This window comes from Anabrus simplex, chromosome 2 (genome assembly GCF_040414725.1).
Source record: "Anabrus simplex isolate iqAnaSimp1 chromosome 2, ASM4041472v1, whole genome shotgun sequence".
NCBI lineage: Eukaryota > Metazoa > Arthropoda > Insecta > Orthoptera > Tettigoniidae > Anabrus > Anabrus simplex.
The window spans coordinates 697,342,322-697,368,796 of NC_090266.1; the positions used below are offsets into that span (position 1 = coordinate 697,342,322).

The 26,475-nt window shown below is 40.4% G+C and overlaps 1 protein-coding gene across 1 annotated transcript in view; it reads left to right on the top strand.

The window, feature by feature from the left end:
• LOC136863040 (uncharacterized) overlaps positions 1–18,257 on the top strand; it is a 361,925-nt gene extending 343,668 nt beyond the window's left edge. Inside the window, exons 7-8 of the mRNA XM_067139358.2 lie at positions 169–348; positions 16,140–18,257. Of these exons, the coding sequence (XP_066995459.1) occupies positions 169–348; positions 16,140–17,374 (1,415 nt within the window). The 3' untranslated portion in view covers positions 17,375–18,257. The remainder of the gene's footprint in view (positions 1–168; positions 349–16,139) is intronic.
• Positions 18,258–26,475: the final 8,218 nt, after the last annotated feature.

Genomic DNA, 26,475 nt, shown 5'->3' on the forward strand with positions numbered 1-26,475 from the left:
ATGTTCATGAAATTCTAGCGTCATAATTTTACAAATAATGCATTTTATTTTATTCGGCCGTCAGTAGATAATGCGTGAAGTCCTCCAGTTCCTTCTAATATTTTGTTGCTATGTTTGGACAAGTTCTTATGCATTGACCAATGGTTTTTTCCGCTTCTCCCCGTGCCGATCCGTATTTAGCGAAGCGGAGGACCGCGAACCACCCGTGCCCAGTGTGCGGGAAGCATTACGTGAACGAAGGGAGCCTGCGGAAACACCTGGCCTGCCACCCGGAGACCTCGCAACTCACCACGTCATTCCGCATGTGGCCCTGTTCAGTGTGCCAAGCTGTCTTCACGCACGAGTCAGGTGAGTGAAACTAGGAAACATTGACCTGACCCAAACTATGCTGGAAAGGATCACCTCGGAATGACTTACAACTTGAGAGAGTAAGATATAAGTTGTAGATGATGAATAGGTATTTAATAATTTCCTTCGTGTACTTAGAGGTGTGGAAATAGCCTGATAGCCTATTTTATTGCGATATTTGTGGAAGTGATTTAAGTGTGAGTAGCCGTATTGAGCCAGAGTGCACTTGCGATGGAGTAACCAGGTTCGATCGCTTCCTCATTCTGCTGGGCTCCTAAATGGTCTCAGAAACAGAAATAGGCTTTTATAAGGTCTTGGCAGAGGCGGGAATTGAACCCGAGATCTTCCATCTGTAGATTTACAATAACCGTCAGACAAGGGAAGGGGTCTAAGGTTTAGTGGAAAATATATTAATAATAATGATCTACGTTAAACGTCCCTTAAATTTCTATCGTTTGGAAGATACACCGGACTGCTGGAATGCCGTTCTGGAAAGAGAATAATTAACTTGCTGGTGAATGTACTAATAAGTCTCTTGAATTTATGCACACTTAAAAGTTAACCAACTGCGATCGTGCAACCTGGAGCACAGTAGCAAGAAAGCTAAGTCATCTCCGTACAGAACATCAAGGTACTTGGACAAGTGAAAGGTAAAGGCTTTCACTTTTCTTAACCTCGGCACTGTTGGATAGGGTGGATAGCCCGGCCACCTTTTCCCCCAAGAATTAACTTAGTACTCATGTTTGATGTAGGCTTAGTGAACCTCAGGGCCATGTGCTGCTCCAGAAGTGGAAATTTCGTTTCTCATATTTTTCGACTTCCTAACGGGGAATCGAGCCCACGTTCTTCCAGGTGAACGGAGCACGCCTTTACTGCCTCAACTAGGCAGCCTCTTGGAGCATAGTAGGCGAATAATAATGTTATTGGTTTAAAGTAAAACGAACTATTTTACGGCCTTTAGAGATGCAGAGGTGCCGGAAAATTGTCCCACATGAGTTATTCTACATGCCAGTAAGTCTGCCAACACGGGGCTGACGTAGCTGAGCACATTGAAATACCACCGGACTGAGCTGGAATTGAACCAGCCAACTTGAGCTCAGAAGGCAAGCGCTCTACTGTCTGAGCTGCTCAGATCGACAATCGTAGTTTGAATGGTACAGTGATTGTGATAAGGGATTTGTGCCTAAAATATCCTGTCAGAAAACAATAACAGAAGAGTTTTAATCAACCTCATTTATTTATACGGACGAAGTTCCAGTCTCCTGGTTGTTAAGAGGCTGAAGTGTATGTAGGGTGAAGTAAAGCTCCATTCCTGTTATCACAGATAGAGAGACGCGTGTCACGGCAGAAATTCGCGCCTATCCGGGAGATAGTGGGTTCAAACCCCACTGTCGGCAGCTCTGAATATGTTTTTCCGTGGTTTCCCATTCTCACACCAGGCAAATGTTGGAGCTGTGCCTTAATTAAGGCCACGGCCGTTTTTTCCCACTCCTAGGCCTCTTCCATCTCGTCGTGGCCATGAGACCTATCTGTGTCGGTGCGACGTAAAGCAAGTTGTAAAAAAAAATCGCGCCTACTTCTGTTTTTATTGATTCCTTTTAAGGGTTTAGAACATTCTTGATCATCAGCGCTGAGCAGTTAGATGTGAAGAGACCGTTTGATAACCTAGAACCTATAATACTGATCTCGACTCGCACGCGGCAAACGAGAGCGCGCTCGTCATAGTAAAAACACCGCGCGCCGGAGTAAAGCATATCTGATCACCCTGTACCATGGTGAATTTATTAGACTACTATTTGGAAGAAAAATTGGGAGTAGAAATTTAGGATTTGAAATAAAACACTATCACAACATTCGCTCGAAAGAAATGTGAGAAAACCGCACAAAAATATCTCACTCATAATCACCTTCGTCCGAGCCAGGAATCAAACCTTAGCTTCCCAGCCAGTGGAGTGCGAATTAACATGCCAAGCTACAAAATATCCTTTTCTTATAGCGCACCAACACCCTGTGCCATAAAACCTACACATCTGCCTAGTTCGTGGTTAGCTTATGGGTATCTCGTAGCACAGCACTTCTTTCATATGACTGGTGAGTCAGCCAATGACGTAAATTGATGTGGCTTAACCGTCCGTGTAACTAAGTTTGCAGAATGCCGGACAATGAAGTGGCTGGATACTTTAATCGCAACTGAACAGTCTACATTAGCTTAATGTCCTCATTGCATTTCCAAAACGATACAACTATCCTGGAAAAATCCATCCGCAGTAAAGAGTTTGAGGTGACCAGTCTGTCCTGTTAAAAACACCGCACCCATACTACAGTCCTTAGGTATCTGCTGCAGTTATTATACTTTCACTGTACACTTCAACAACCTGCGCCAGTCAAACTTCATTTTCCCCGTGCAGAATCACATCCTCCATTCCGTTCCAGTAATTCACTACAATCATATCCTCAATATAAATTATTTGCTTTCTTAAATGAAATTTGAACTTGATACCACCCTTCAAAACAACAAACTGAGTTAGGCTACATACAGCTTCAGAATTTGTCACTCGACCCATGGCGCTACAGCCCTGATGGATCTTGATTTACCAAGCGAATGCTCCCCAGCTCGAAGTTGTGTTGATTACGAGGTGACGCGTCGTCGGCGCGACGAATCCTTTCGGCCGTTATTCTTGGCTTTTTAGACAGGGACTGCTATCTCACCTTCAGGCAGCTCCTAAATTGTCCTCACTTAGGGCGAGTGGACCTATATCCGGCTCTCAGATCCAAGTAAAAGTTCCTGACCTAGCCCGGAATCGAACACAGGGCTTCCGGTAAAGAGGGATGCTCGCTGCGGCTCACACACGTTTAGTCCTTACGGAAATGGTATCCTGGCAACTTCCTTATGGTTCGAATTCTCACTGCTTATCATAGAACTTATTCACTATCGCCGAACTCAGGAACAGAGTATCACGAACTCTATCCCACCCTACCGGGCAAGTTGGCCGTGCGGTTAGGGGCGTGCAACTGTGAGCTTGCATCCGCGAGATAGTGGGTTCAAACCCCACTGTCGACAGCCCTGAAGATGGTTTTCCCATTTTCACACCTGGCAAACGCCGGAGATGTACCTTAATTAAGGCCACAGCTGCTTCCTTCCCATTCCTAGGCCTTTCCTATCCCATCGTCTCCATAAGACCTACCTGTGTCGGTACGACGTAAAGGCAATTAAAAAAATCAACATGTGCAACTGAAGCAGCGTTGCCAACCCACCGAAGCAAAAATCACGTAAGTCTGCTATTACCGAAACCATTCTGCTACTTCCCGTTAGAGTAGAATATTGAAAATGTGGTAAATGACAGTTTATTTGAATTATAATTAATTGAGTTACCTTCCATGCGTTTTTAACTGTCTTTAAATGCTATAAGGAGCTGAATAATCACACGTATTCACTGGATAATGCAATGCACATACCAGTCATTCATTTATTTACCAAAGGATGAATCCAATATAGACTCAGCAGGGATAGCTTCGGTTCGAGAAATAATTCACTTACAGAGTGGAGTATCAAACCATTTCATTTCCTTTACAACTGAATTGTTAAGACAAGTTGATTCAAACTAAGCTGAACATTTACTCTCGAGAATGTCTGCCTTACAAGGGCTGCACCCGGCTAGAAATAGCCACACGAAATTATTACCTTCAGCATTCTTCTGCAACACCATATTTCAAAATCTTCTATTATCTTTCTTTTTGAGCTAGTTATCGTCCATATTTCACTTCCGTACAATGCCACGCTCCAGACGAAAGTCTTCAAAAACATCTTTCTAATTTCTATATCAATGTTCAAATACGACAGCCCCGTGTCGGTAGATTTACTGGCACGTAAAAGAACTCCTGCGGGACTAAATTCCGGCACCTCGGCGTCTCCGAAGACCGTAAAAGTAGTTAGTGGGACGTAAAGCAAATAGTATTATTATTATATCAATGTTCGAAGTGAGCAGATTTATTTACTTAACAAAGGCTTTCCTTGCTTGTGCTAGTCGGCATTTATGTCCTCCTTACTTCTTCCATCGTTAGTCATTGTACTACGCAAGTAATGTACTTCTTTAAGACTTCATTTCACCGGGCGAGTTGGCCGTGCGGTTAGGAGCGCGCAGCTGTGAGCTCGCAACCGGGAGATAGTGAGTTCGAACTCCACTGTCGGCAGCCCTGAAGCTGGTTTTCCGTGGTTTCCCATTTTCACACCAGGCAAATGCTGGGGCTGTACTATAATTACGGCCATGGCCGCTTCCTTCCCATTCCTAGGCCTTTTCTGTCCCATCGTCGCCATAAGACCTATCTGTGTCGGTGCGACGTAAAGCCACTAGAAAAAAAAAGGACTTCATTTCCTAATCTAATATTTCCTGCACCACCTGACTTCATTCGACTGCACTCCGTTACCTTTGTTTTGGCCTTATTTGTTTTACATCTTGTACTCCTTCCCCAGACTGTCCATACCATTCAGCAATTTCTCCAGATCTTCTGCAGAAAAATAACAATATCATCCGCGAATCTCAGGGATTTGATTTCCTCTCATTGGATTGTGATTCCCTTTCCAAATTCCTCTTTGATTTCCTTAACCACCTTTTCTATATACAAATATTGAAAAGGATGGGGCACAAACTGCCTCACTTCTTTCCGGATTGTTGCTTCTTTTTCAAGCCCTCGATTCTCATCACCACTGACTGGTGTTTGTACAGATTGTAAATAATTCTTCTTTCTTGGTATCTGATCCAAACCACTTTTAGAATCTCAAACAGCTTGGTCCAATCGACGTTATTAAATGCCTTTCCTAGATCTGAGAAAGCCATGTACGTGAGCTTGTCCTTCTTAATTCGATCCTCTAAGATCAGAAGTAAAGTCAGGATTGCCTGCCTTTCTTCTGAAGCCAAATTGATCTCCTCCCAACTCACTCTCAACTTGTCTGTCCATTCTTCTGTAAATAATTCCTAATAAAATTTTGCAGACGTGAGATACTAAACTAATGGTAGGTAGTTTTCACACCTGTCAGCACCTGCTTTCGCCGCCTATAATCGGATGGCACTTCTCTTGCATCATACATCTTATACACTAAATGGAATGTCCACGACATGCTGGTTTCTCCTAAGGCAGTCAGTAATTCTGAGGCTATGTCATCAATTCAAGGCGCCTTGTTCCTATTTAGGTTTGTCAAAATTCTGTAAAATGCTGACCTCAAAATTGGGTCTTCTATTTCATCAGCAACAACAGCCTCTTCTTATTTCAGAATCATTACATACACTTCCTCACCTTGATAACTTGATGGATACGTTCCTGCCATCTTTCTGCCTTATCTTTTTTCCCTACAAATGGTCTTCCATCTGCGTCTTTAATATGCATAAGCAAAGTTTCTCTTACTCCAAAGGCTTCCTTGATTTTCCTGTATTGCAGCATCTATTCAACATCCTTGCACCTCTCTTTCAGCCATTCTTCCTTAGCGGTTCTGCACGTTTTACCTACTTCATTCTTTAATCGCCCATATTGTCCAGCTCCATGGCTAAATAGTTAGCGTGCTGGCCTTTGGTCACAGGGGTCCCGGGTTCGATTCTGGCAGGGACTGGAATTTTAACATAATTGGTTAATTCCGCTGGCACGGGGGCTGGGTGTATGTGTCGTCTACGTCATCATTTCATCCTCATCACGACGCGCAGGTCGGCTACGGCCGTTAATTCAAAAGATCTGCATCTGGCGAGCCGAACTTGGTCCTCCGACACTCCTGGCATTAACAGCTATTCTCCATTTCATTTTTCATCGCCTACATTATTTTCTTCCCTCCTCATTTTTGGCTTTCCTGTTCTTTCGTTGTTCGTCAATTAGGTTTAGTATCTCCTGAGTTATTCGTTGATTCTTAGTTGATCATTCCTTTCTTCCTAAACCTTCTTCAGCCGCCCTGCTGACCTCAAGCTTCACGACTGTCCATTCTGTATTGTATTTCCTTCAGCCATTTAATTTAGTTCTTGTGCAACACGTTACTTGAAACAAGTCCTCATACGCTTTTGTTTCAACTGGTCTAGATTCCATCTCCTTGCATTTCTTCCTGTTTTCAATTTCTTCAACTTCAGATGGCATTTCATTGTGGTCAGAGTCCATGTCTTTTCCCGGGAAAGTCTTGTAATAAAACACCTGGTTTCTGAATCTCTGCCTAATCATAATAAAGTCTATTTGATACCTTCCTGTGTCTTCAGGTCTCGTCCACGTATACAGCCATCGTTTGTGATGTTTGAAGGAAGTATTTATTGAGGACTAAATTATGATCGGTGCAGAATTCAACCAGCCGACTTTCTCCTTCATTCCTTTGTCCCAATCGGAACGCTCCCCGGTTAGGTGAGTGCAGCTGTGAGCTTGTATCCGGGAGATAGTGAGATCGAACCACACTGCCGGGAGCCCTGATCTCTTCAATTCCTTTGATTTCTTCATCATCCGCTGTACTAGTAAGTATATAGGCCTGCACTATTGTGATGGGCATTGCCTTGGTGTCTATATTGACAACAATAGTTCTTTCACTATGCTGATCGTAGTAACTTACCCGCTGCCCTATTTTCTTACTCATTATTAAACCAACTCCGGCATTTCCCCTGTTTGATTTTGTGTTGATAATTCTGTAGTCGCCTAACCAAACATTCTGCTCTTTCTGCCAACGTACTTCACTTATACCAGCTACATCTAACTTTAGTCTATCCATCTCCCTTTTCAGATTCTCTAACCTACCACTAAGGTTCAAGCTTCTAACATTCCACGCTCAGACTCGCAGAATGTCAGTAACCTTTTTCCTGATAATTGCCCCCTCTCGTGTAGTCCCCACCCGGAGATCCGAATGGGGGACTTTTTTTTTACCTCGGGTGTATTTTACCCTGAAGGAAGCTAACATCAATACATCATTCATTCATACGGAGAGAGAGAGAGCTGTATGTCCTCGAAAATTAGTTACGGCTGTGGTTTCCCTTTGCCTTCAGCCGTGTAGCGGTATCAACATAGCTAAGCCATGTTAAGTATTCTTACAAGGCCATATCAGTCAACCATGTAAACTGCCGCCATTGCAGTTTCCAAAAGGCTGTTACCCCCCTTTCGATCAACCATGCGTTAATCTGGTCTTTCGACAGATTCCCATCTGATATGCTTGCACCTACGGCTCGGCACGAGCCTCTCCATCTCGGCAAGGTCACATGGTTCGCAGGGAAGGGATGGCATTTGATGGTCAGTCTCATGTCGGTCGATTTACCGGTACGTGAAAGAACTCGTCCGGGACCAAATTCCGGCACCTTGGTGTCTCCAAAACCTGTAGTCAATGGGACGCAAAAACCTATATGTCCGCCTCTGTGGTATAGTGGTTAGTGTGATTAGCTGCCACCTCCGGAGGCCCGGGTTCGATTCCCGGCTCTGTCATGAAATTTGAAAAGGGGTACGAGGGCTGGAACGGGGTCCACTCAGCCTCGGGAGATCAACTGAGTAGAGAGGAGTTCGATTCCGTCCTCAGCCATCCTGGAAGTGGTTTTCCGTGGTTTCCCACTTCTCCTCCGGGCAAATGCCTGGATGGTACCTAACTTAAGGCCACGGCCGCTTCCTTCCCTCTTCCTTGTCTATCCCTTCCAGTCTTCCCATCCCCTCACAAGTCCCCTGTTCACCATAGCAGGTGAGGCCGCCTGGGTGAGGTACTTGTCATCCTCCCCAGTTGTATCCTCGACCCAAATTCTCAAGCTCCATGACACCGCCCTTGAGGCGGTATAGGTGGGATCCCTCGCTGAGTGCGAAGGAAAAACCAACCCTGCACGGTAAACAGATTAAGAAAGAAGGAAAAACCTGTACATTATTATTATTATAATACAGGCTTACTGAAATATTCCTAGTTCTAGAAGTACTCATGTTAATCATTTACTTATTTAACACCGACTACTGTACGTCTAGTGGTCTTCCTAATTGCTCATACAAACTTATAACATTGCTTATGCCTTAAAACAATTTACAACACAATGTACCTTACAGCGTCGACACTTTACAGTCATCTACTGTATCTTTGCGTGAATATCATACCTACCTTCCACAGCCACCGGCTCACCCAGTCACTTATGTAAGTGAGGTCTTTACCGCGGTCCGCCTCCGTAGCGCGCTGGCCTCTCACTACTGGTTTCCGTGGTTCAAATCCCGGTCACTCCATGTAAGATTTGTGCTGGACAAAGCGGAGGCGAGACAGGTTTTTCTCAGGGCACTCCGGTTTTCCCTGTCATATTTCATTCCAGCAACACTCTCCAATATCATTTCATCTGTCATTTATTGTGCGACTCGTTGGCAGAATGGTCAGCGTGCTGGCCTTCGGTTCAGAGAGTCCCGGGTTCGATTCCGGGCCGGGTTGGGGATTTTAACCTTCATTGGTTAATTCCAGTGGCCCGGAGGGCCTGCAACTCACACACCACACATAACACTATCCTCCACCACAATAACACGCAGTTACCTACACATGGCAGATGCCGCCCACTCTCATCGGAGGGTCTGCCTTACAAGGGCTGCACTCGGCTAGTAATAGCCACACGAAATTATCTGTCATTCATTAATAATTGCCCCAGAGGAGTGAGACAGGCTTCGGCAGCCGGCACAATTCCTAGCCTCGCGGCTAGTGGGGGCTTCATTAATTCCATTCCTGACCCAGTCGAATGACTGGAAACAGGCTGTGGATTTTCATGTTCAGTTTAGCAAAAGCATGAATACAGGTCATCAGACAGATACCACTCGTGAAGAAAGTAAAAGCGGGTTGATGACCACTTTGTCCGAGTTCATGAATGAAACCACGGAAACGCCGTTTAGAACATAGCCTACTATTCTACACCAACCACCTGCTTTTCGTTAATTGACCACTGTAACAATACGAACACCCTATTCTACTCCCTTTTCACAATCGGTTCCAGAATTCCCTTGTCTCTCGAATGGAAGTAGGATTCCCTGCCAACTTAAATTACTTTCCTCCCGATTGGGAAAACACTCACGAATCAGGTTGCCAACATTGTACAGTCATATTCCAGCAAATTGTAAACCTGATTGTTGTGGAATAAACGGTTGAATTCTAGATTTAGCTGACGGAGTTCAAGCTATCCAGTGATTTAGACTATTGTCCAAGATTCCGTAGGCGCTAGTAGGGTGTTGGTATCATTATTATTGGGATACCCAGTCGTATTTCGTCAATTGGAACGCGCCTAGAGGCGCTCAGTCCATGAGTAACACATAATAGCAAAAAGTTCCGCCTAGTAAGTATTCCAGGTTGGAAAATCAGTGCAATCTTGTATTTTCACGAAAAGTCGAAATGTTACGGCTCAATATTTTTCTTCTTCAATTACAATAACATGTCTTAGCATAAGCATAATGGGTCCATTTTCATTTAAAATATCTATATTTTACAAAGTGATTCTTGTAATTGTAGAACCTTTTATTGCGCACCTTTCTCATGGATGGTTCTGACTAGAGCATCTCATCTTTTACACTAGTATTTCCCGGCATGACATAGCGCAGCAAACAGGATGCACGGGAATGTTCGTGTGTGGAGTAGAAATAATGATCGCGTCAGAATGATTCCTTTCAACTGGCTCGTATTCTCAACATGACAATTTATTACGAATTCCTCAATTTCTCTGTACACACATTTGTTATCAAAGATTAACAGTAAAATTATAATATTACAATATTCCTTCTCATCCCAAATAGGCCAAGATGGCTCCAGTGACCCGAAAAATAACTACAATGAGCAGAGGAATGCCCCTTTCTACTCTGTTACAAGAACAATCGTTGTATCTGAAGTTTAGTGCTTGAACTTGCAGAGTTAACGAAACGTTTTCAAAATGCCACTATGTGTTTCGATATACTTGACTGCTCCCTTCAGAACTGTACACGTCCACCTGCAGACGGCCCTTTATTAATTTTGTGGCGTTATACGTTTCCAGTTAAAACATAATTTTTTCTTAAAGTTATTTTTTTAATTTCTGTTTTTCCTTTATTGTTCGACTTAGACAAACTACTTCAGTCAAAATTAATAATATGTCTTCAAAAATGAGTTCCAGAAGTGGAAGTAACTCCTCGCGAGTCATTGTGTATCACCAAAATATTGGAAAGTAAGTTAGGCCTAGCCTGGGCGAGGTACTGGTCTCCCCAGCTGTATCCCCCGACCCAAAGTCTGAAGCTCCAGGACACTGCCCTTGAGGCGGTAGAGGTGGGATCCCTCGCTGAGCCCGAGGGAAAAGCCGACCCTGGAGGGTAAACAGATGAAGAAGAAGAAGAAGAAGTTAGGCCTAATTCTGGAATTTAGATAACCGGGTACTGAAACCTCGGGTATCTAAAATGTATAGATTCAGAGACCACCTAAGGAGTAGGCTTAACCGCCCAACTATGAAAACACATAGTGGCTTCAGATTTTAATTGTTTAACATTTCCTGATTTTTTTAGCTTATACATATTCATTCATTCATTTTAAATATAATTAAGAGTGGGAAGAAACTAATATTCATACACACATTATTACATGACGTCTTTAAAATACCAAACCCCATGGCACTACAGCCCTTGAAGGGCCTTGGCCTACCAAGCGACCGCTGCTCAGCCCGAAAGCCTGCAGATTACGAGGTGTCGTGTGGTCAACACGACGAATCCTCTCGGCCGTTATTCTTGGCTTTCTAGACCGGGGCCGCTATCTCACCGTCAGATAGCTCCTCAATTCTAATCACGTAGGCTGAGTAGACCTCGAACCAGCCCTCAGGTCCAGGTAAAAATCCCTGACCTGGCCGGGAATCGAACCCGGGGCCTCCGGGTAAGAGGCAGGCACGCTACCCCTACACCACGGGGGCCGGCTCTTTAAAATACACTCTCCCTAAATAATCCAGAAATGAAATCAAGCCTTACCTGTAAGATTCAAACTACTTGGTTAGATTCAGAACCTACATTTTTTAAATACACAAGGTTTCACTATCGACGCTGACAGTGGCTGTCCTACAGACCCTGCAGATTATCTAAATTCCGGTATTAGAAAGTACTCTATTCGAAAACCCACCTTGCCAGGAAACAAACTTCATGGGGAAATTTTCAGTCATTAATATGAATAAAAGCTTTACAGATAATGAAGTTTACTAATTGATAATGGCTTAAATTCGTTAGTCATTAGTTTGAGAAATATATCCATTCTAGAGGGAAATGCTCAATTAGACTAATATATGACTTAGAAGAAACACAGTTTCTTGGCACTTTTTTTGGCGTAATGCTAATATTTTCTAAATGTTAGGATATCATAATGGTATACTTTAGTGATTTAGCCTCTTTGTGGTTTATGTCATCAGTCTATGGACTGGTTTGATGCAGCTTTCCATGCCATTTTATACTGTCTTAATATTTCCAAGTAATTCTATTTTAAGTCCGCCTTTGTGGTGTAGTGGTTAGCGTGATTAGCTGCCACCCCCGGAGGCCCGGGTTCGATTCCCGGCTCTGCCACGAAATTTGAAAAGTAGTACGAGGGCTGGAACGGGGTCCACTCAGGGAGGTCAACTGAGTAGAGGTGGGTTCGATTCCCACCTCAGCCATCCTGGAAGTGGTTTTCCGTGGTTTCCCACTTCTCCTCCAGGCGAATGCCGGGATGGTACCTAACTTAAGGCCACGGCCGCTTCCTTCCCTCTTCCTTGCCTATCCCTTCCAATCTTCCCATCCCTCCACAAGGCCCCTGTTCAGCATAGCAGGTGAGGCCGCCTGGGCGAGGTACTGGTCATACTCCCCAGTTGTATCCCCCGACCAAGAGTCTGAAGCTCCAGGACACTGCCCTTGAGGCGGTAGAGGTGGGATCCCTCGCTAAGTCCGAGGGAAAAACCGAACCTGGAGGGTAAACAGATGATGATGATGATGAATTCTACTTTAATCTCTTTGTCATATTCATGCCTTATTTTTCTCACCCCCAACATTTCCCTTATAAACCAATTGAAGAAGTGCTGGATGTATCAAGATGTGTCTATCTCTTCTTCTGGCCCAATCGTTCTCGTCTTACCACATCGATTCAGGATCTCATCATTTGTGATACGATCTGCCCATCTCACCTTTAGCGTTCTTCTGCAACACCCCAAGTCGAACGCTTCTAAGCCAACTCGATAGCTGCAGTCGTTTAAGTGCGACTAGTATCCAGTAATCGGGATATAGTGTGTTCGAGCCCCACTGTCGGCCGCCCTGAAGATTGTTTTCCGTGGTTTCCAATTTTACACCAGGCAAATGCCGGGACTGTACCTTAATTAAGGCCACGGCCGCTTCCTTCCAATTCCTAGGCCTTTCCTATCCCATCGTCGCGATAAGACGTACCTGTGTCGGTGCGACGTAAAGCAAAATAGCAAAAAAAACGCGTCTAATGCCTGCCTGCCTTCCTTCCTTCCTTCCTTCCTTCCTTCCTTCCTTCCATGTTTCACTTCTATACAATGCCACACTACAGTCTTGAAAGACATCTTCCTAATATGCATACCAATGTTTGATGTGAGCAAATTCCTTTTCTTGAGAAAGACCTTCCCGCCTCTGTGGTGTAGTGGTTAGCGTGATTAGCTGCCACCCCCGGAGGCCCGGGTTCGATTCCCGGCTCTGCCACGAAATTTGAAAAGTGGTACGAGGGCTGGAACGGGGTCCACTCAGCCTCGGGAGGTCAACTGAATAGAGGTGGGTTCGATTCCCACCTCAGCCATCCTGGAAGTGGTTTTCCGTGGTTTCCCACTTCTCCTCCAGGCGAATGCCGGGATGGTACCTAACTTAAGGCCACGGCCGCTTCCTTCCCTCGTCCTTGCCTGTCCCATCCAATCTTCCCATCCCTCCACAGGGCCCCTGTTCAGCATAGCAGGTGAGGCCGCCTGGGCGAGGTACTGGTCATACTCCCCAGTTGTATCCCCCGACCAAGAGTCTGAAGCTCCAGGACACTGCCCTTGAGGCGGTAGAGGTGGGATCCCTCGCTAAGTCCGAGGGAAAAACCGAACCTAGAGGGTAAACAGATGATGATGATGATGATGAGAAAGACCTTCCTTGTGTTAGTCTGCGTTTTATGTCTTCCTTACTTTTGCCATCATTAATTATTCTAATGTCCAAGTAACAATATTCATCTACATCCTTATAACTACATATCCTAATGTAATATTTCCTGCTTCAATTGACTTTATTCGCCTGAATTACATCACCAAGGCCGCCTCTGTGGTGTAGTGGTTACCGTGATTAGCTGCCACCCCCGGAGGTCCGGGTTCGATTCCCAGCTCTGCCACGAAATTTGAAAAGTGGTACGAGGGCTGGAACGGGGTCCACTCAGCCTCGGGAGGTCAACTGAGTAGAGGTGGGTTCGATTCCCACCTCAGCCATCCTGGAAGTGGTTTTCCGTGGTTTCCCACTTCTCCTCCAGGCGAATGCCGGGATGGTACCTAACTTAAGGCCACGGCCGCTTCCTTCCCTCTTCCTTGCCTATCCATTCCAATCTTCCCATCCCTCCACAAGGCCCCTGTTCAGCATAGCAGGTGAGGCCGCCTGGGCGAGGTACTGGTCATACTCCCCAGTTGTATCCCCCGACCAAGAGTCTGAAGCTCCAGGACACTGCCCTTGAGGCGGTAGAGGTGGGATCCCTCGCTAAGTCCGAGGGAAAAACCGAACCTGGAGGGTAAACTGATGATGATGATGATGATGATTACATCACCTTTGTATTAGATTTGTTTATTTTCATCCTGTGCTCTTCACACAAAACGGCGTCCATATCATACATACTAAGTATACCATACACAGAACTACCTGGCAAAGGACATCAATCCTGCACATAGTTCAAAACACGAGGGAAAGGCTACTAGAATTACGAAATCCGTTAGTTAATGATCTTAAATCAACCAAAGTGTCCAAGGCTCCATAGCTAAAACGTTAGCGTGCTTGAATTCGGTTCAAGGGGTCTCTGGTTCGATCCACGACGGGGTCGGGAATTTTAACTTCCGTTGGTTAATTTCTCTGGCTTGGAGGCTGGGAGTTAGTGCCATCTTAACCATTAGAATTAATCATAGGTAGAGCCCTATCCACAGACGCGCAAGTCGCCTATTAGCGCGTTGAATCCAAAGACCTGCATTATTATTATTATTATTATTATTATTAACTAAAGTGTCAAGTTAATGCCAAATTTGCGCTTTCTTCCCCGTGGTGCAAGGGGTAGCGTGCCTGTCTCTTACTTGGAAACACTGGTTTCGATTCTCGGCTCGTCTAATAATAATATTATTAATGAAGAGAGAATGTTTGTGAGTTTGTGCAGGGCGAATCCTGAAAGAGTTGCCGTCACACTGTTCCCGTACGTCCACAGAAAATCCATCAGTTTCGATGAATGGTTAATCAGATTGAAAAAACAATAAAACTTACCCCATTAAAGCAAGTGCAGAAGATGCTCTCCCTCAGTTTATAGACAAGCGTTGTAGCGTGTGATGATATTCCAGTTCACTCTCTACAATATATTACTCCCCGTGAATCTCAAAATGTCAGTGCGAATTGCATTTTATAACCCGCAAAACACAAGAATACCCTGCTCAACATTTAATTCAGAAGACTTGAAACGCACTAAACCGATCAGTTATTGCTGGACAAGAAACAATCAAGCTGTACGGAAGCTTATCGCAGACTAGCTGTGACCATGACACATTCGGTGATGAATCTATTGAGTAACTTCTTTATAAATGCGATCGAAAAGGGAAATCAATATCATTCCTTACATTGACAGCATAACATCGTAGATAGCGCATTTTCTCGTCACTTAAATTAGTTTTTGCAATGAAATGAAATGGCGTATGGCTTTTAGTCCCGGGAGATCCCAGGACGGGTTCGGCTCGCCAGGTGCAGGTCTTTTGATTTGACTACCGTAGGCGACCTGCGCGTCGTGATGAGGATGAAATGATGATGAAGACAACACATACACCCAGCCCCCGTGCCAGGAAAATTAACCAATGATGGTTTAAATTCCCGACCTTACCAGGAATCGAACCCGGGACCCCTATGGCCAAAGGCCAGCACGCTAACCATTTAGCCATGGAGCAGGACAGTTTTTGCAATATTGCACCTGTTATATGATGATATTAACGGAAGTTACGTTTCCCAGGAATAGAGTAATAATGTATAATACTTCTCTTTATTTCAACATTTTGGTTGAAACTTTGATTCGTTCATAAGTTTGACTTTTACAACATAGTCTATATGTGCTTTTATCGGTAAATACTTCTCACTTCCTTTTCAAGAGACTTGATATGAAACTTCATTGGTCGCCAAACATCTGTTTGAGTTAGAGCGACGTTAAACTACCGAAACTTTATAGGAGGAAAGTTCACTTACCTCTAAAGATGAATACTTTCTGATGATGAATTGATGAATTTTCTAATAGAAATAAAAATAGATAGACTTTATGGAAACATATGATGCTCGTTAGCAATTGACAGGGCTATTTTTAGTACAGTAGATATGCATTTCTATGGATGTATCGAAGTAGTATTGAAAAACATTTGAAAATCGCGCTGTAGTTTGCAGTCAATTGCTGCTGATGCAGGAATGACATCCACTAATATCAATGGACATGAGTGCCCCGACCATGAATAATCGGCCTTTCAGCATTTGAACATGTCATGAGAACCATCATGATTTCCATTGCAATTTTATCAAAATTCACTCTAGCCCTTTTAGAGCTTTACAATTTAATAATTCAGAAATGTGGTCTTTAGATGCTGTTCAGCATTTTTTAATTCGATTGTGTTCTATTTTTTCAGGGCTGCTGAGCCACATGGAGCACATGCGGATGGACCCCAAGCATCAGTTCGCAGCACAGTACGTACTGAGTCGAGCTGCTGCAGAACGTCGAGAGCGAGAGTCGCTGTTGGCGGCGGCGGTAGCAGCGTCCTCAGCTGGGGGCCTGGCAGGTCTCAGTGGAGGAGGAGGGCCCTCTTCTATGTGTGCCAGTCCCTCCGCCCACTCTGATAGTTCCTCTGGAGGAGGTCGGCTTTCCAGTACTGGATCTGAACCTGGTGGCATAATGAACAACAATAACAACAACAATAACAACAACAACAAGCTTGGTGACATCCTCGGAGGACGAGGAAGTAATAATGGAATGCACCAGCAGTACGGAGCAGAGGATCTCCATAATGCCAGTCGCATGGCGGCCATGGCAGCCATCGTTGGTCAGTCATCGGCAGGTGTTTCCGGAGGATTAGGAAGTCCTTCTTCGGGTGCTGTAGCTGTGCAGGCAGCTGCTGTTAATCTAGCTGCTGCAATGCGTATGGGAGCATCGGGCCTTGGGGGTGTGTCGTCACCGGGAGGAAATAATGGTAACAACAGCTCCGCGGGTGGACCAGGTACATCGTCGACACCACCAGCTTCGGGAGACGGAGGAGTGTCTGCAGCCCAAGCTCAGGCAGCTATGAATGCCGCGCGACGAGCGGCATCCATGGCAGACTCAATGCGGGCGGCTTCTATGGCGGACTCGATGCGGTCAATGGATGTAGCAATGAGGTCGTCAATGGTAGTCGACTCAGCAATGAGACTGGATTCGATGGCGGGCCATCACCATGGTGGCCATCAGAGTCACCACAACCACCAGCAATCCTCGTCAGAAGCGGCAGCATTAAGAATGCATCAAGCAGAAGCTTTATTACGGTCTCAAGCAGAAGCTGCTTTGAGATTAGCTGTAAGTCAGGCAGCGGCTGTTGCGGCCTCAAGCAATAACAGCGCCTCCGGTAGTGCAGATGGCAACTCCTCGCTCCGTCATCATAATATGGGATCGGCAGCTCACAACGGTGGTAGTAACAATGGAAGCGGAATGAACCATCACCACGCTCATCACAATCAAGTTTCTCCTGATTTAAGTGAAGCGTTAAGGCTACAAGAGCAAAGATTGGAGCAAGCGTTACGCTTACATGGTGGGGATCCGCGAACGCTTGGATTTCCTTTGTCGTCTGGCAGTTCCGGGAATTCTCAAAGCCAACAGCAGAATAATAACCCATGAAAACTTTACCAATCATATGGCTTCACGGAGGAGTTATAAGTGCACATAGAACTCGGTACATAAATACTGCATGTGAATTTATATGAGAAGTGTTAAGACACTGTAGTTTTCCAAATAGAAGAGATTATATAAATAGGTGTGAATTTTGCTGTCAGATACGAATATTTAAATGAAATAACCGTGATTTTTTAAGACAGCAAGTAGTTTATTATATCCTTTAACGTTAGAAGAATATCAAGCTGTAGTCTTGAATAACACTTGTACATGACAAAATATCATAGCATGTTATAATTGATGTGAGTGCTTATATATATATAAATATATATATATGAAGAACATGTGTGATTGTGGACTTACGGATTTTTTGCGGAGATAAATTTGCAAAAGTAGAATGAAATACACAATTTAAACTATTTCAATTGGCTTAAATTCACGATATATCTGCATTGGTGTCAAAATTGTGGCAACTGTAGGAAAAGCGTTTTCTATAATTGGTATTTCATTTATATTTAAGAAAACAGAACATCTAGTTATTTTAAAGAATCACCAGACAGCCAGTGGAATTAGTATATACATTCAGTTATTATAAGACTGCGCAATTTACTTTGGAAAGAAATCATTGGCTGTGAACGCATATTCTTAATTTAGAGTAGATCCAAAACACCAGAGTTGTTATGAGACACAATTGATAATTTCACTCACTTTAGTTACTTTAGTTCCTTTGTGTTTACAGTATATACACATATACTGTAACATTATTTTGGTGGCTTTAATATTTCCTCTAAGGTTTATAAGATTAAAAAAGAAACGGCCATGAGACGGACAAGAAAGAGATTGAAGCAATATCTTAATATTTAGTCATAAAATATATGTCACATTCATATATAGATATATTGTTTTATAATACGGTACCATTTGTTTCAGAAAGCATATGCGATCTCTTTCTTTTCTTTCCTTTTTTATACTTGCGCAGCTTCAAGAGAATTTAATAAAATATGTTTGGATTTCGAAGGGTGCTTGGTTATGTGTAATGTGATAAGAGTGAATGTTCCGCAAATATTTCCTAGTTACACTAGATTATTATAAGAAAAGTGTTGTCAGACTATGTTATTAGTATCCAACATCAACTCCGTTACGACATTACTCTCTTTTTACAAATATCTGACAATAGCTCAATACGAATCTCTTTGTATGATAATTGCCCAAAACAAAACACAAAAGATGATGATTATTCCCGTTATACTATTAGGTTTACTATCATCAATATCATTACTTTTAGTTTTACCGTTATCGTTTATCATCATCTTCACCTCTCCAGTCGGTATTAGGGTACAGCATAATATGGTGTACTTCAGGATTCGTTTTGTATTTGTTCAGATTTTTCAACAAAACGGAAATATGGCAACAATAGTTGAATTCTCGATTTAATCTCCGTCGCGATCATATGTTCATAGTTCTCGTAATAAATGTTAACAGTATCACTTTTTATAATCAACGCCACAATATCAATTCCCTATATATATACAAACAATAGTTATTACAGTACAGTTTTGTATTATCATGACCGTTTTGTAAACAATATATGCAGTACAAAACTCTAGCATAGTAATGTTTCAGAGGGCCTTGGTATTACAACATCAAATCATGGGTTGCATGCGTTATTTACATGGTCAATAGAGAAATTACCTTCAAAGTGCGCTCTAATTTTGTAAAAAAATACAACTTCAACAATAGAAATGGACATGCACCAGCCAAAGCAACATTCTTACGCTGCAGTCCAGCAATAGCACCACCACACGTTATTCTCATCGAGTTACAATTGCATTCAAATGAAATAAACCTCCATATGTAATCGAGTACTTATGTAAGTTTAGCTAATTGATTACAGCACAAATCGAGTAATGTATCAAAAGATAACACATTTTTCTTTCATATAAATTTTTAAGAAATTATTTCCTTCTATTGTAACTTAAATGTCTGACATAATCCAATACTACTAAGTCTTTCAAAGTCTATAAAAGATAGTAATGAAATAGTGAATAACTTGATGGGATTTGTGGTTGTTCTATTGTGAAATTCATTTCTATATGTCATTACTTTCCTATTTTGATTCTTCGTTTATAACTAAGCTTGGGAAGATGTCATTTCAATGCAGTGGTAGCAGTATTTCAATATTACTCTTAAATTTCCGAACAGGTCTGCTTGGTCAGTTTCGCTGAACGCGATAAAAAAATTCTCCGTGAGAAAAGACACCTTTAATGTCATACAATAAAAGAGTTGCGCACATTTGGACGGACGACGGATGACCTGGTGTCCCATTAGTTAAGCAGGAGAAAGGAAAGAGTACAAGGCATATTCAACAAGCATGGGTCAGAAAGTAACTTGGGAAGCCTATGGTTTTAGTTATTGTAGAAAACACTATCATTTTGTATGCAAATCTTTGTGCAGGTGGAGAATGGGATACAAGTGATAACTGTTTCTTCCAGTTTGAATACAGTGAATACCGAATTCTCTGCAATATGGTACCTTGTAATATGTTCACCTGACTGAACTTCCCTTGTATTTTAAGAGGATGTAAAGGAATGACATTGGAATTCATATGGGGACAACTTCCATTCGTTCTTCTGCAAAACCTTTTCTTCATATTTTACCCCAGTTTCCCACCCAATTAATATTTATTTACACTCGTAACATAATGCTCACTACAGGCATGTTGTTTCTCTTTATGATGTTTTAAATACCTCAAGCTCGTACTAAATATATGGTACCACACTCGTGAAGTCGTTGTATTTCTGCACCCATTTGTTAATAGCTATGCACATTTCGTCTTTTATCTTTGTCTAATAATTCAATTACGTAGTTTGATTAATTTTGTTATAATGTCACGTAATGTCCCTTGCAGTAACAAAGTAATACGGTACTCATTTATTGCTGCTTAATTTTATGAGCACTTTCGGATACATGGTCATTTAAGTTCATGTTTACGTTCACTTTACAACTTTTTTATCTCTCCCGTAATTTACACATTGATATGATTATCATTTTTTATTCATTCATACATTCAGACGTTTATTGTCTCGAATAATTACAATTCTATCTTCACTTCGTCTCGGGCTTAATATTGGTAGAGATTATCATATATATTTCTAGACTGAGTTTAAGGGACAAGTCCTACCCCCCTCGAATTCATTCCTTTGCTCTCTACTACAACACACTAATCTCCTTTCCATCGCAGTTTGAGATACACAGCTGCCACTGCATTGCTTCTCAAGAAATACTAATACATTATTAGTAACGGATTGCAGTAAAATATCTTAATTTACAGCTTTGAAAGTAACATTATCAAATATCCTCCAATAGTAAGCAAATACATTCTGAGTCACACACTCATGTTATGTATTATATATTACAGTTATCATGAAACAATATGATTTACAATAGCCCAAATACATTTTGAGCCCGATGCTCAGATGTACCATACTACATTATAAGAATATATGAAATACATTTTTCAAATAATTTACAATAGCCCAAATACATTCTGAGTCAGACACTCGAATGTACCACATACACAGACGTTTTACTGTAAAATTATTCTGCAATAACCCAAATACATAGCTGAGTCCTGCACTCGTTATGTACCACAATGCACTACATAACTCTCTTGTAAAAAGTTACAAATATATAATATAGAGTGTAATACTCTAAATGTATATGTATCACATTATCAGATCTGAACAGTTTAACATGACATAATGTACAATAGCCCAACTACGTTTGAGTACATACACTCTTTCGTAGATTCACTATACATGCAGCTAAATAGCATGCAAATACATAAGAAGTCTGCTACTTTATGTATCAACATATATTACAATATTGCCCGTATAATGTATAGATATATAAAACATATATGGATACATATACGTTCAGAATTTACAATAGCCCAAATACACGATAGAGTCGCACACTCTTCGTGTACCACATTACACAAATGGAGGTTGTCCATAACTGATGCCACACTTGTTGAGAACATGGGATAAGTACGGCAAAAGGAATCACACAAACAGTTTACTGTTAGAAAAGTGTGTCATAATTTATGGTTGACCCACAGCAAAATGATCACAGTTTACAATAGCCCAAATATATAGCAGGTACACTGCCTGCTGTATATCATACAGTTTATCTGAACACTACTGAGTGTTCCCAATTTTCTGCTATAGCTCACATTGAAATAAGCTTACACATTTTAAATGTGCAAGTCTCATTATGAATAAAGAATTGAATGTAAAGTATATATGTATAAATATATACATGTTTCAAGAAAATCTTTAACCAATAGCCATCAAATACATAGAGTTGGAAACTTTTTATGTAATATAATTAATAGCCTAATGCATACATTCAAGTGATTTTCATATTACTGAGCAGTGTATGTACCACATTAAATAATTCACAGTTTGCAATAGCAACATGAACAGTTATCTACAAATTGCTGCAATGAATATTTTAAGGTAATTAAAGTATAACAATTTTTTAAACAATAGAATCCTTTTGAAATGAAATTTTGGTGCATTAATGAAGGGTACAGACATGTACAAAAAGGGTGCACTACTCCTCATTCAATGCATTCAGAAACAAAATTACTGAAATGGTTTCGTTTTATGTTACAATTGGAACCATGTATTGTATATAATAGGCCTACATGTGTATCAAAATTTCTGACATGTGAAAACACTTCAAAATTACACATCCAGTTACTACGTTCTTAAATCGTGGATTCGTTGCGCGATTTTCTTGTGTTAATTGTTGTTTGTTTTCTGTTTATCCATCGTGAGGAATGTTAATTAACCTGTACCCAGTTTTCACTGACTAATATAAGATATCCGCTTTCAACTTGCGAGAGTAACAAAAAAATATAAAAACAGATTAAAACACAAAAAAATTGACAAATCCGTTTCCATTGTGTTTTTAAAGCATGTGATAGAAGGAATGAGGATCCATGAAGAAGATGATGCTAGTAGTACTTCATCAGAAAATATATGCATGCGTATCAGAGACTGCACAACAGTTTAAAGGCCATTTGTAGAGATATGAAGAAATGAATTCTCTACCCTCGAACTATTATTTTACCGACTTCAGTCATAGTTCGATTTGCTGATTGTATATGTCCGATTTTAGAAAGTAGTTCAGGGCGAAAATACGCACTCTCACACGTAAATTGTGCTGAAGGAATTATGTGTATTATACCATTTTCCCGTTCAGTGCCAATTCAGAGAGGATATGCCTTAGTCACTATAATTTGCTCATTATGTATTACCTAAGAAACGAGAGCACGATGTAATGTTAATCTTCAAGAAATGCCACCCAAGCTTTCTTTCTTTGTCTGGTATATTCCGCTCATTTACGAGTTTGTAGCTAGAGCAGCAACAATTACTAATGTTCTGGTATATATATATATATGACCCGTGCTCATTTTATAGTATTGTAACGAGCAACTCAATCTTCTTTTTACAAAAACTAATTATCGATTTGCTAACGAGTGTAGTATTAGATATGCTTACTCATGGAACATAGATTTCTAAAAACATAACAATCAGTGTAAATTTAACGTGCTATGTATAGGAGGCATTGTGTTTAACCTTTAAACATAACTATTACTGGAGAAGGATAACTCAGGAATTGAGTAACGGCAAACAAGGACGCACGTAAATGTGTATTATTACTTAATATATGAGGTTTGGAAACTTTTGATACTAATCTAACCTCCATAATTCTCTCTCAAATCGCCGGCTTTAAAAATATATTTTAAATATCACAGATTTTTCTTCACATTTTTATATGAGTATCAAGTTATATTTCGGTTGCACTACTTTAAAATTATTGTGCAAATATCATGCAATCATGCGACTGAGCAAATAATCTTTATCCAATTAATTTACTGGCAATTATTAACGCACGTCAATAACACTCGGAATTATACTGACCGGGCTATATTCGAAGCGCTATTATTCTAAGTTTACTTCTTTCGTAATCATATCTAAGATAAGCTTAGCCATACTTCAACCCGTGGCTATGATAAAAATATCAACTGTCTCGTAAAACTACAAGCTTGATCTTACTTCAAACATAGCGAGGGGAAACAAAACCGCAGTTTCTGTACTGATTGTAATTAATTACTTAGCATAAATTCTTCTGTGAGATTCATTCCTTCATTCAATGTGTTGTCGAGTTTTTTCCGATTGCAGTCATGCATATTATGTTCATTCGCTAAAATAACCATTTCAAAAGATCAAGGTAACATTGAGCTTTTTCTATTACGTAATATATTACGAATGAATCCAGAACTTTGTTTTTGAAATATGAGCCACAGTATGTACAACACAACTGAAACTTCGTTAATAGGTTTACACTTCGTCAAGCTAACGGAAATAGGCAATAATAAATCTTAAACAAAGTTAGCTTATTCACTGGAGGAAATTCATCTTATGAATATGATGAAATTTTTCGTAAGTCATAAAACTATTTCACATGGACATTGCTATGGTTACAGCGTGTCTGAAGTTGGAACTGTGGATAAATAAGAATTTGTTTTTCAGAATGTTAGGATTTATTTATAAATATCAACACAAAATATCACTTCAAATAAATTTAAAATTCCATATCATTTTTAGATCGACTTTTGCCACGACTACTATCGAGGTATAATAAAAATTAGTATAGAAAACATAGCTTAATTGTTGTATATGATTTTCAACTATGTGAGATCCTACATGTATAGTCGCAGGAAGGGGAATTCAGAGCTCCTTAAGGGGTTATACTTCTCCTTGCAATTCAAAGTTTTACTAACATTTGATACATCACAGGAGATCCGAATAAAGCAATGTAACAATAGCTCGTATCGTTACTCATATACAACCTGATTTGACCTCTAACTTTACAAAGCGATTGCCTTTTCCGACTTTACAAATCAAGAAACATATTCGGTTGAATTCGACATATTAATAAATTTTATTTAGATAAAAGTTCTTTATTACTTCGTATTAAATTATATCTCTGATCTGGAAATGGTGAGTCATAGCAACTTGTAAATTAAAAGAAACGAAACCGGTAAACTTACATGAGTGTCTTTGAAATGTCCAATTGAAGTATATCAATCGGTACATCCATGTATTACAATATTTCTCTTACATTTTAACGCATATTTCAGTTTACTTGTTGAATGTCCATAAGCCATGCGTTACGCAGGTGAGAAAATAGTTCAATAGTCAGACTATATGTACACATAATGCACACAGCTATTTCAATATTGCTATTAACATTATATATATAGAGTAGATTTTAAATGCATGTTATATCAAAGTAGATACATAAGTAGTACAGGTTAAATGGTGTTTCCGTTTTCTTTCTTCACAGTTTGCGTAAGACTGATGTGCTATTTTTCTTCTGAGATTCCTTCCTTTCGATTTATTTTGTTACTTTTAAAGTTCTGACGGAATGAAAAGCAGGACGCCCTAGGCCCTAGAACACAAAACTACGCTCTATCTAGAACAAGTTTTATTCTCATTTTCTTCCGTATCTCTGTTATAATTATTTGGAGCATTACTATAACCCTTAAAAGGCTTAATTCACCTAATGATTATCGCAAGAATCTGAAGTAAAAGAGGAATTTACGTATTTTTGGTTAATTGTTAAGAGCTAATTTTTACAAATTAATACATCTTAGAGGAGTGAGTATAATTGTAAAATAAAAGAATGTGGCTACATAAGAGAAATATATTGTCCTTTTGTACTGAAGCATAGAGATAAACACAATGGTCTATGTTCTCAAACTGGAGGATTACGTTCTTAGCTTGGTTCTAAAATTATGACCAGTTGGTATGCTTGCACAAACAATGGATATAAATTCACTACGAGTAAATTTTGACCCCTAATTAAAAGATTCAAGATTGTCGTCGATCGCCTTACCGAATCCTGCTATTAATTAGATCCATATCGTTGTGGGCTCTATCTAACTTTCAGATATCTGGAACACAAAATCCTGTAAGCAATTAGCATTAAGCAAGAAAAATGTATTTTCTCACTCTTATTGCAGAAATAATTTCTTACTGCAATTATTTTCCAAAAGCTAATTGATTATTTTCTTTTAATTACTTCAGTCCATCCGCAAACTGAAAGTATTTGTCCAGAAATTCAAGTGGAAGAATATAATTTCCATAGTCATGAAACGGTAGCCCGATGTTAAACTGACTAATATTAATTTAGTATAAATAGCATGATCGACTTATGCAAACTGAAAATTGTACAAGTTACACTTTGACTCCCAAGAACTTCGAAAATGTTCAATGTTACCTAGATTACAGTTGCAAATCATCATTGTAAAGCCCAAGTTAAAATAATTTTATACTTTCAAGGTTTTTAATATACCGTAACCATAATTATAGTTTACAGAATGTTGTAGTCAATAGTTTTAATTAATATATGATAAGCTCATTATTACACATTATAAAGTTGGACCCTTCTGAGAAAATACATAAAAATAACCGTATACTGTTAGTTAATTGTTCGACGTTATAGACACATCACACTAAACAAAGCCAGATAGTTAACTTCACTGTATAATATTCAGTTTTATTTATTATTGTGAGTATTACTACTTATGTTGAAATTGTTAAACTAATATTATTACTCTCTTGTTGTTATTACAGTGATCTTTTAATACAATGTAGTTGCGTTCTGCTATTATTAATTGTGTTCATTTAAATATTGGTATAGTTTGATAATGCCGTATTTTTTCCGTATAAGTGTAATTGATACACATGTGTTAGCAATGTAATAACTTTCGTAACTCGAGAAAATACAATTTTGTGCGTCAATATAGTACGAAATATTTGGTGTCAAAAGTATAAAATCAATAAAGTATCAATTATATTATATAGGATACAGAATGGTTACATAAACAAACGGCTGTAAAGCAGTTGTAATATCTTCCAATGATATGCAGTTTATATAACAATGCTATTTTTAATTTAAAAGGACTAAAATTTGTTTACGGCCATTAACCTCACAACTAGGGGAGACAATTTTAGGGAATTCTTAAA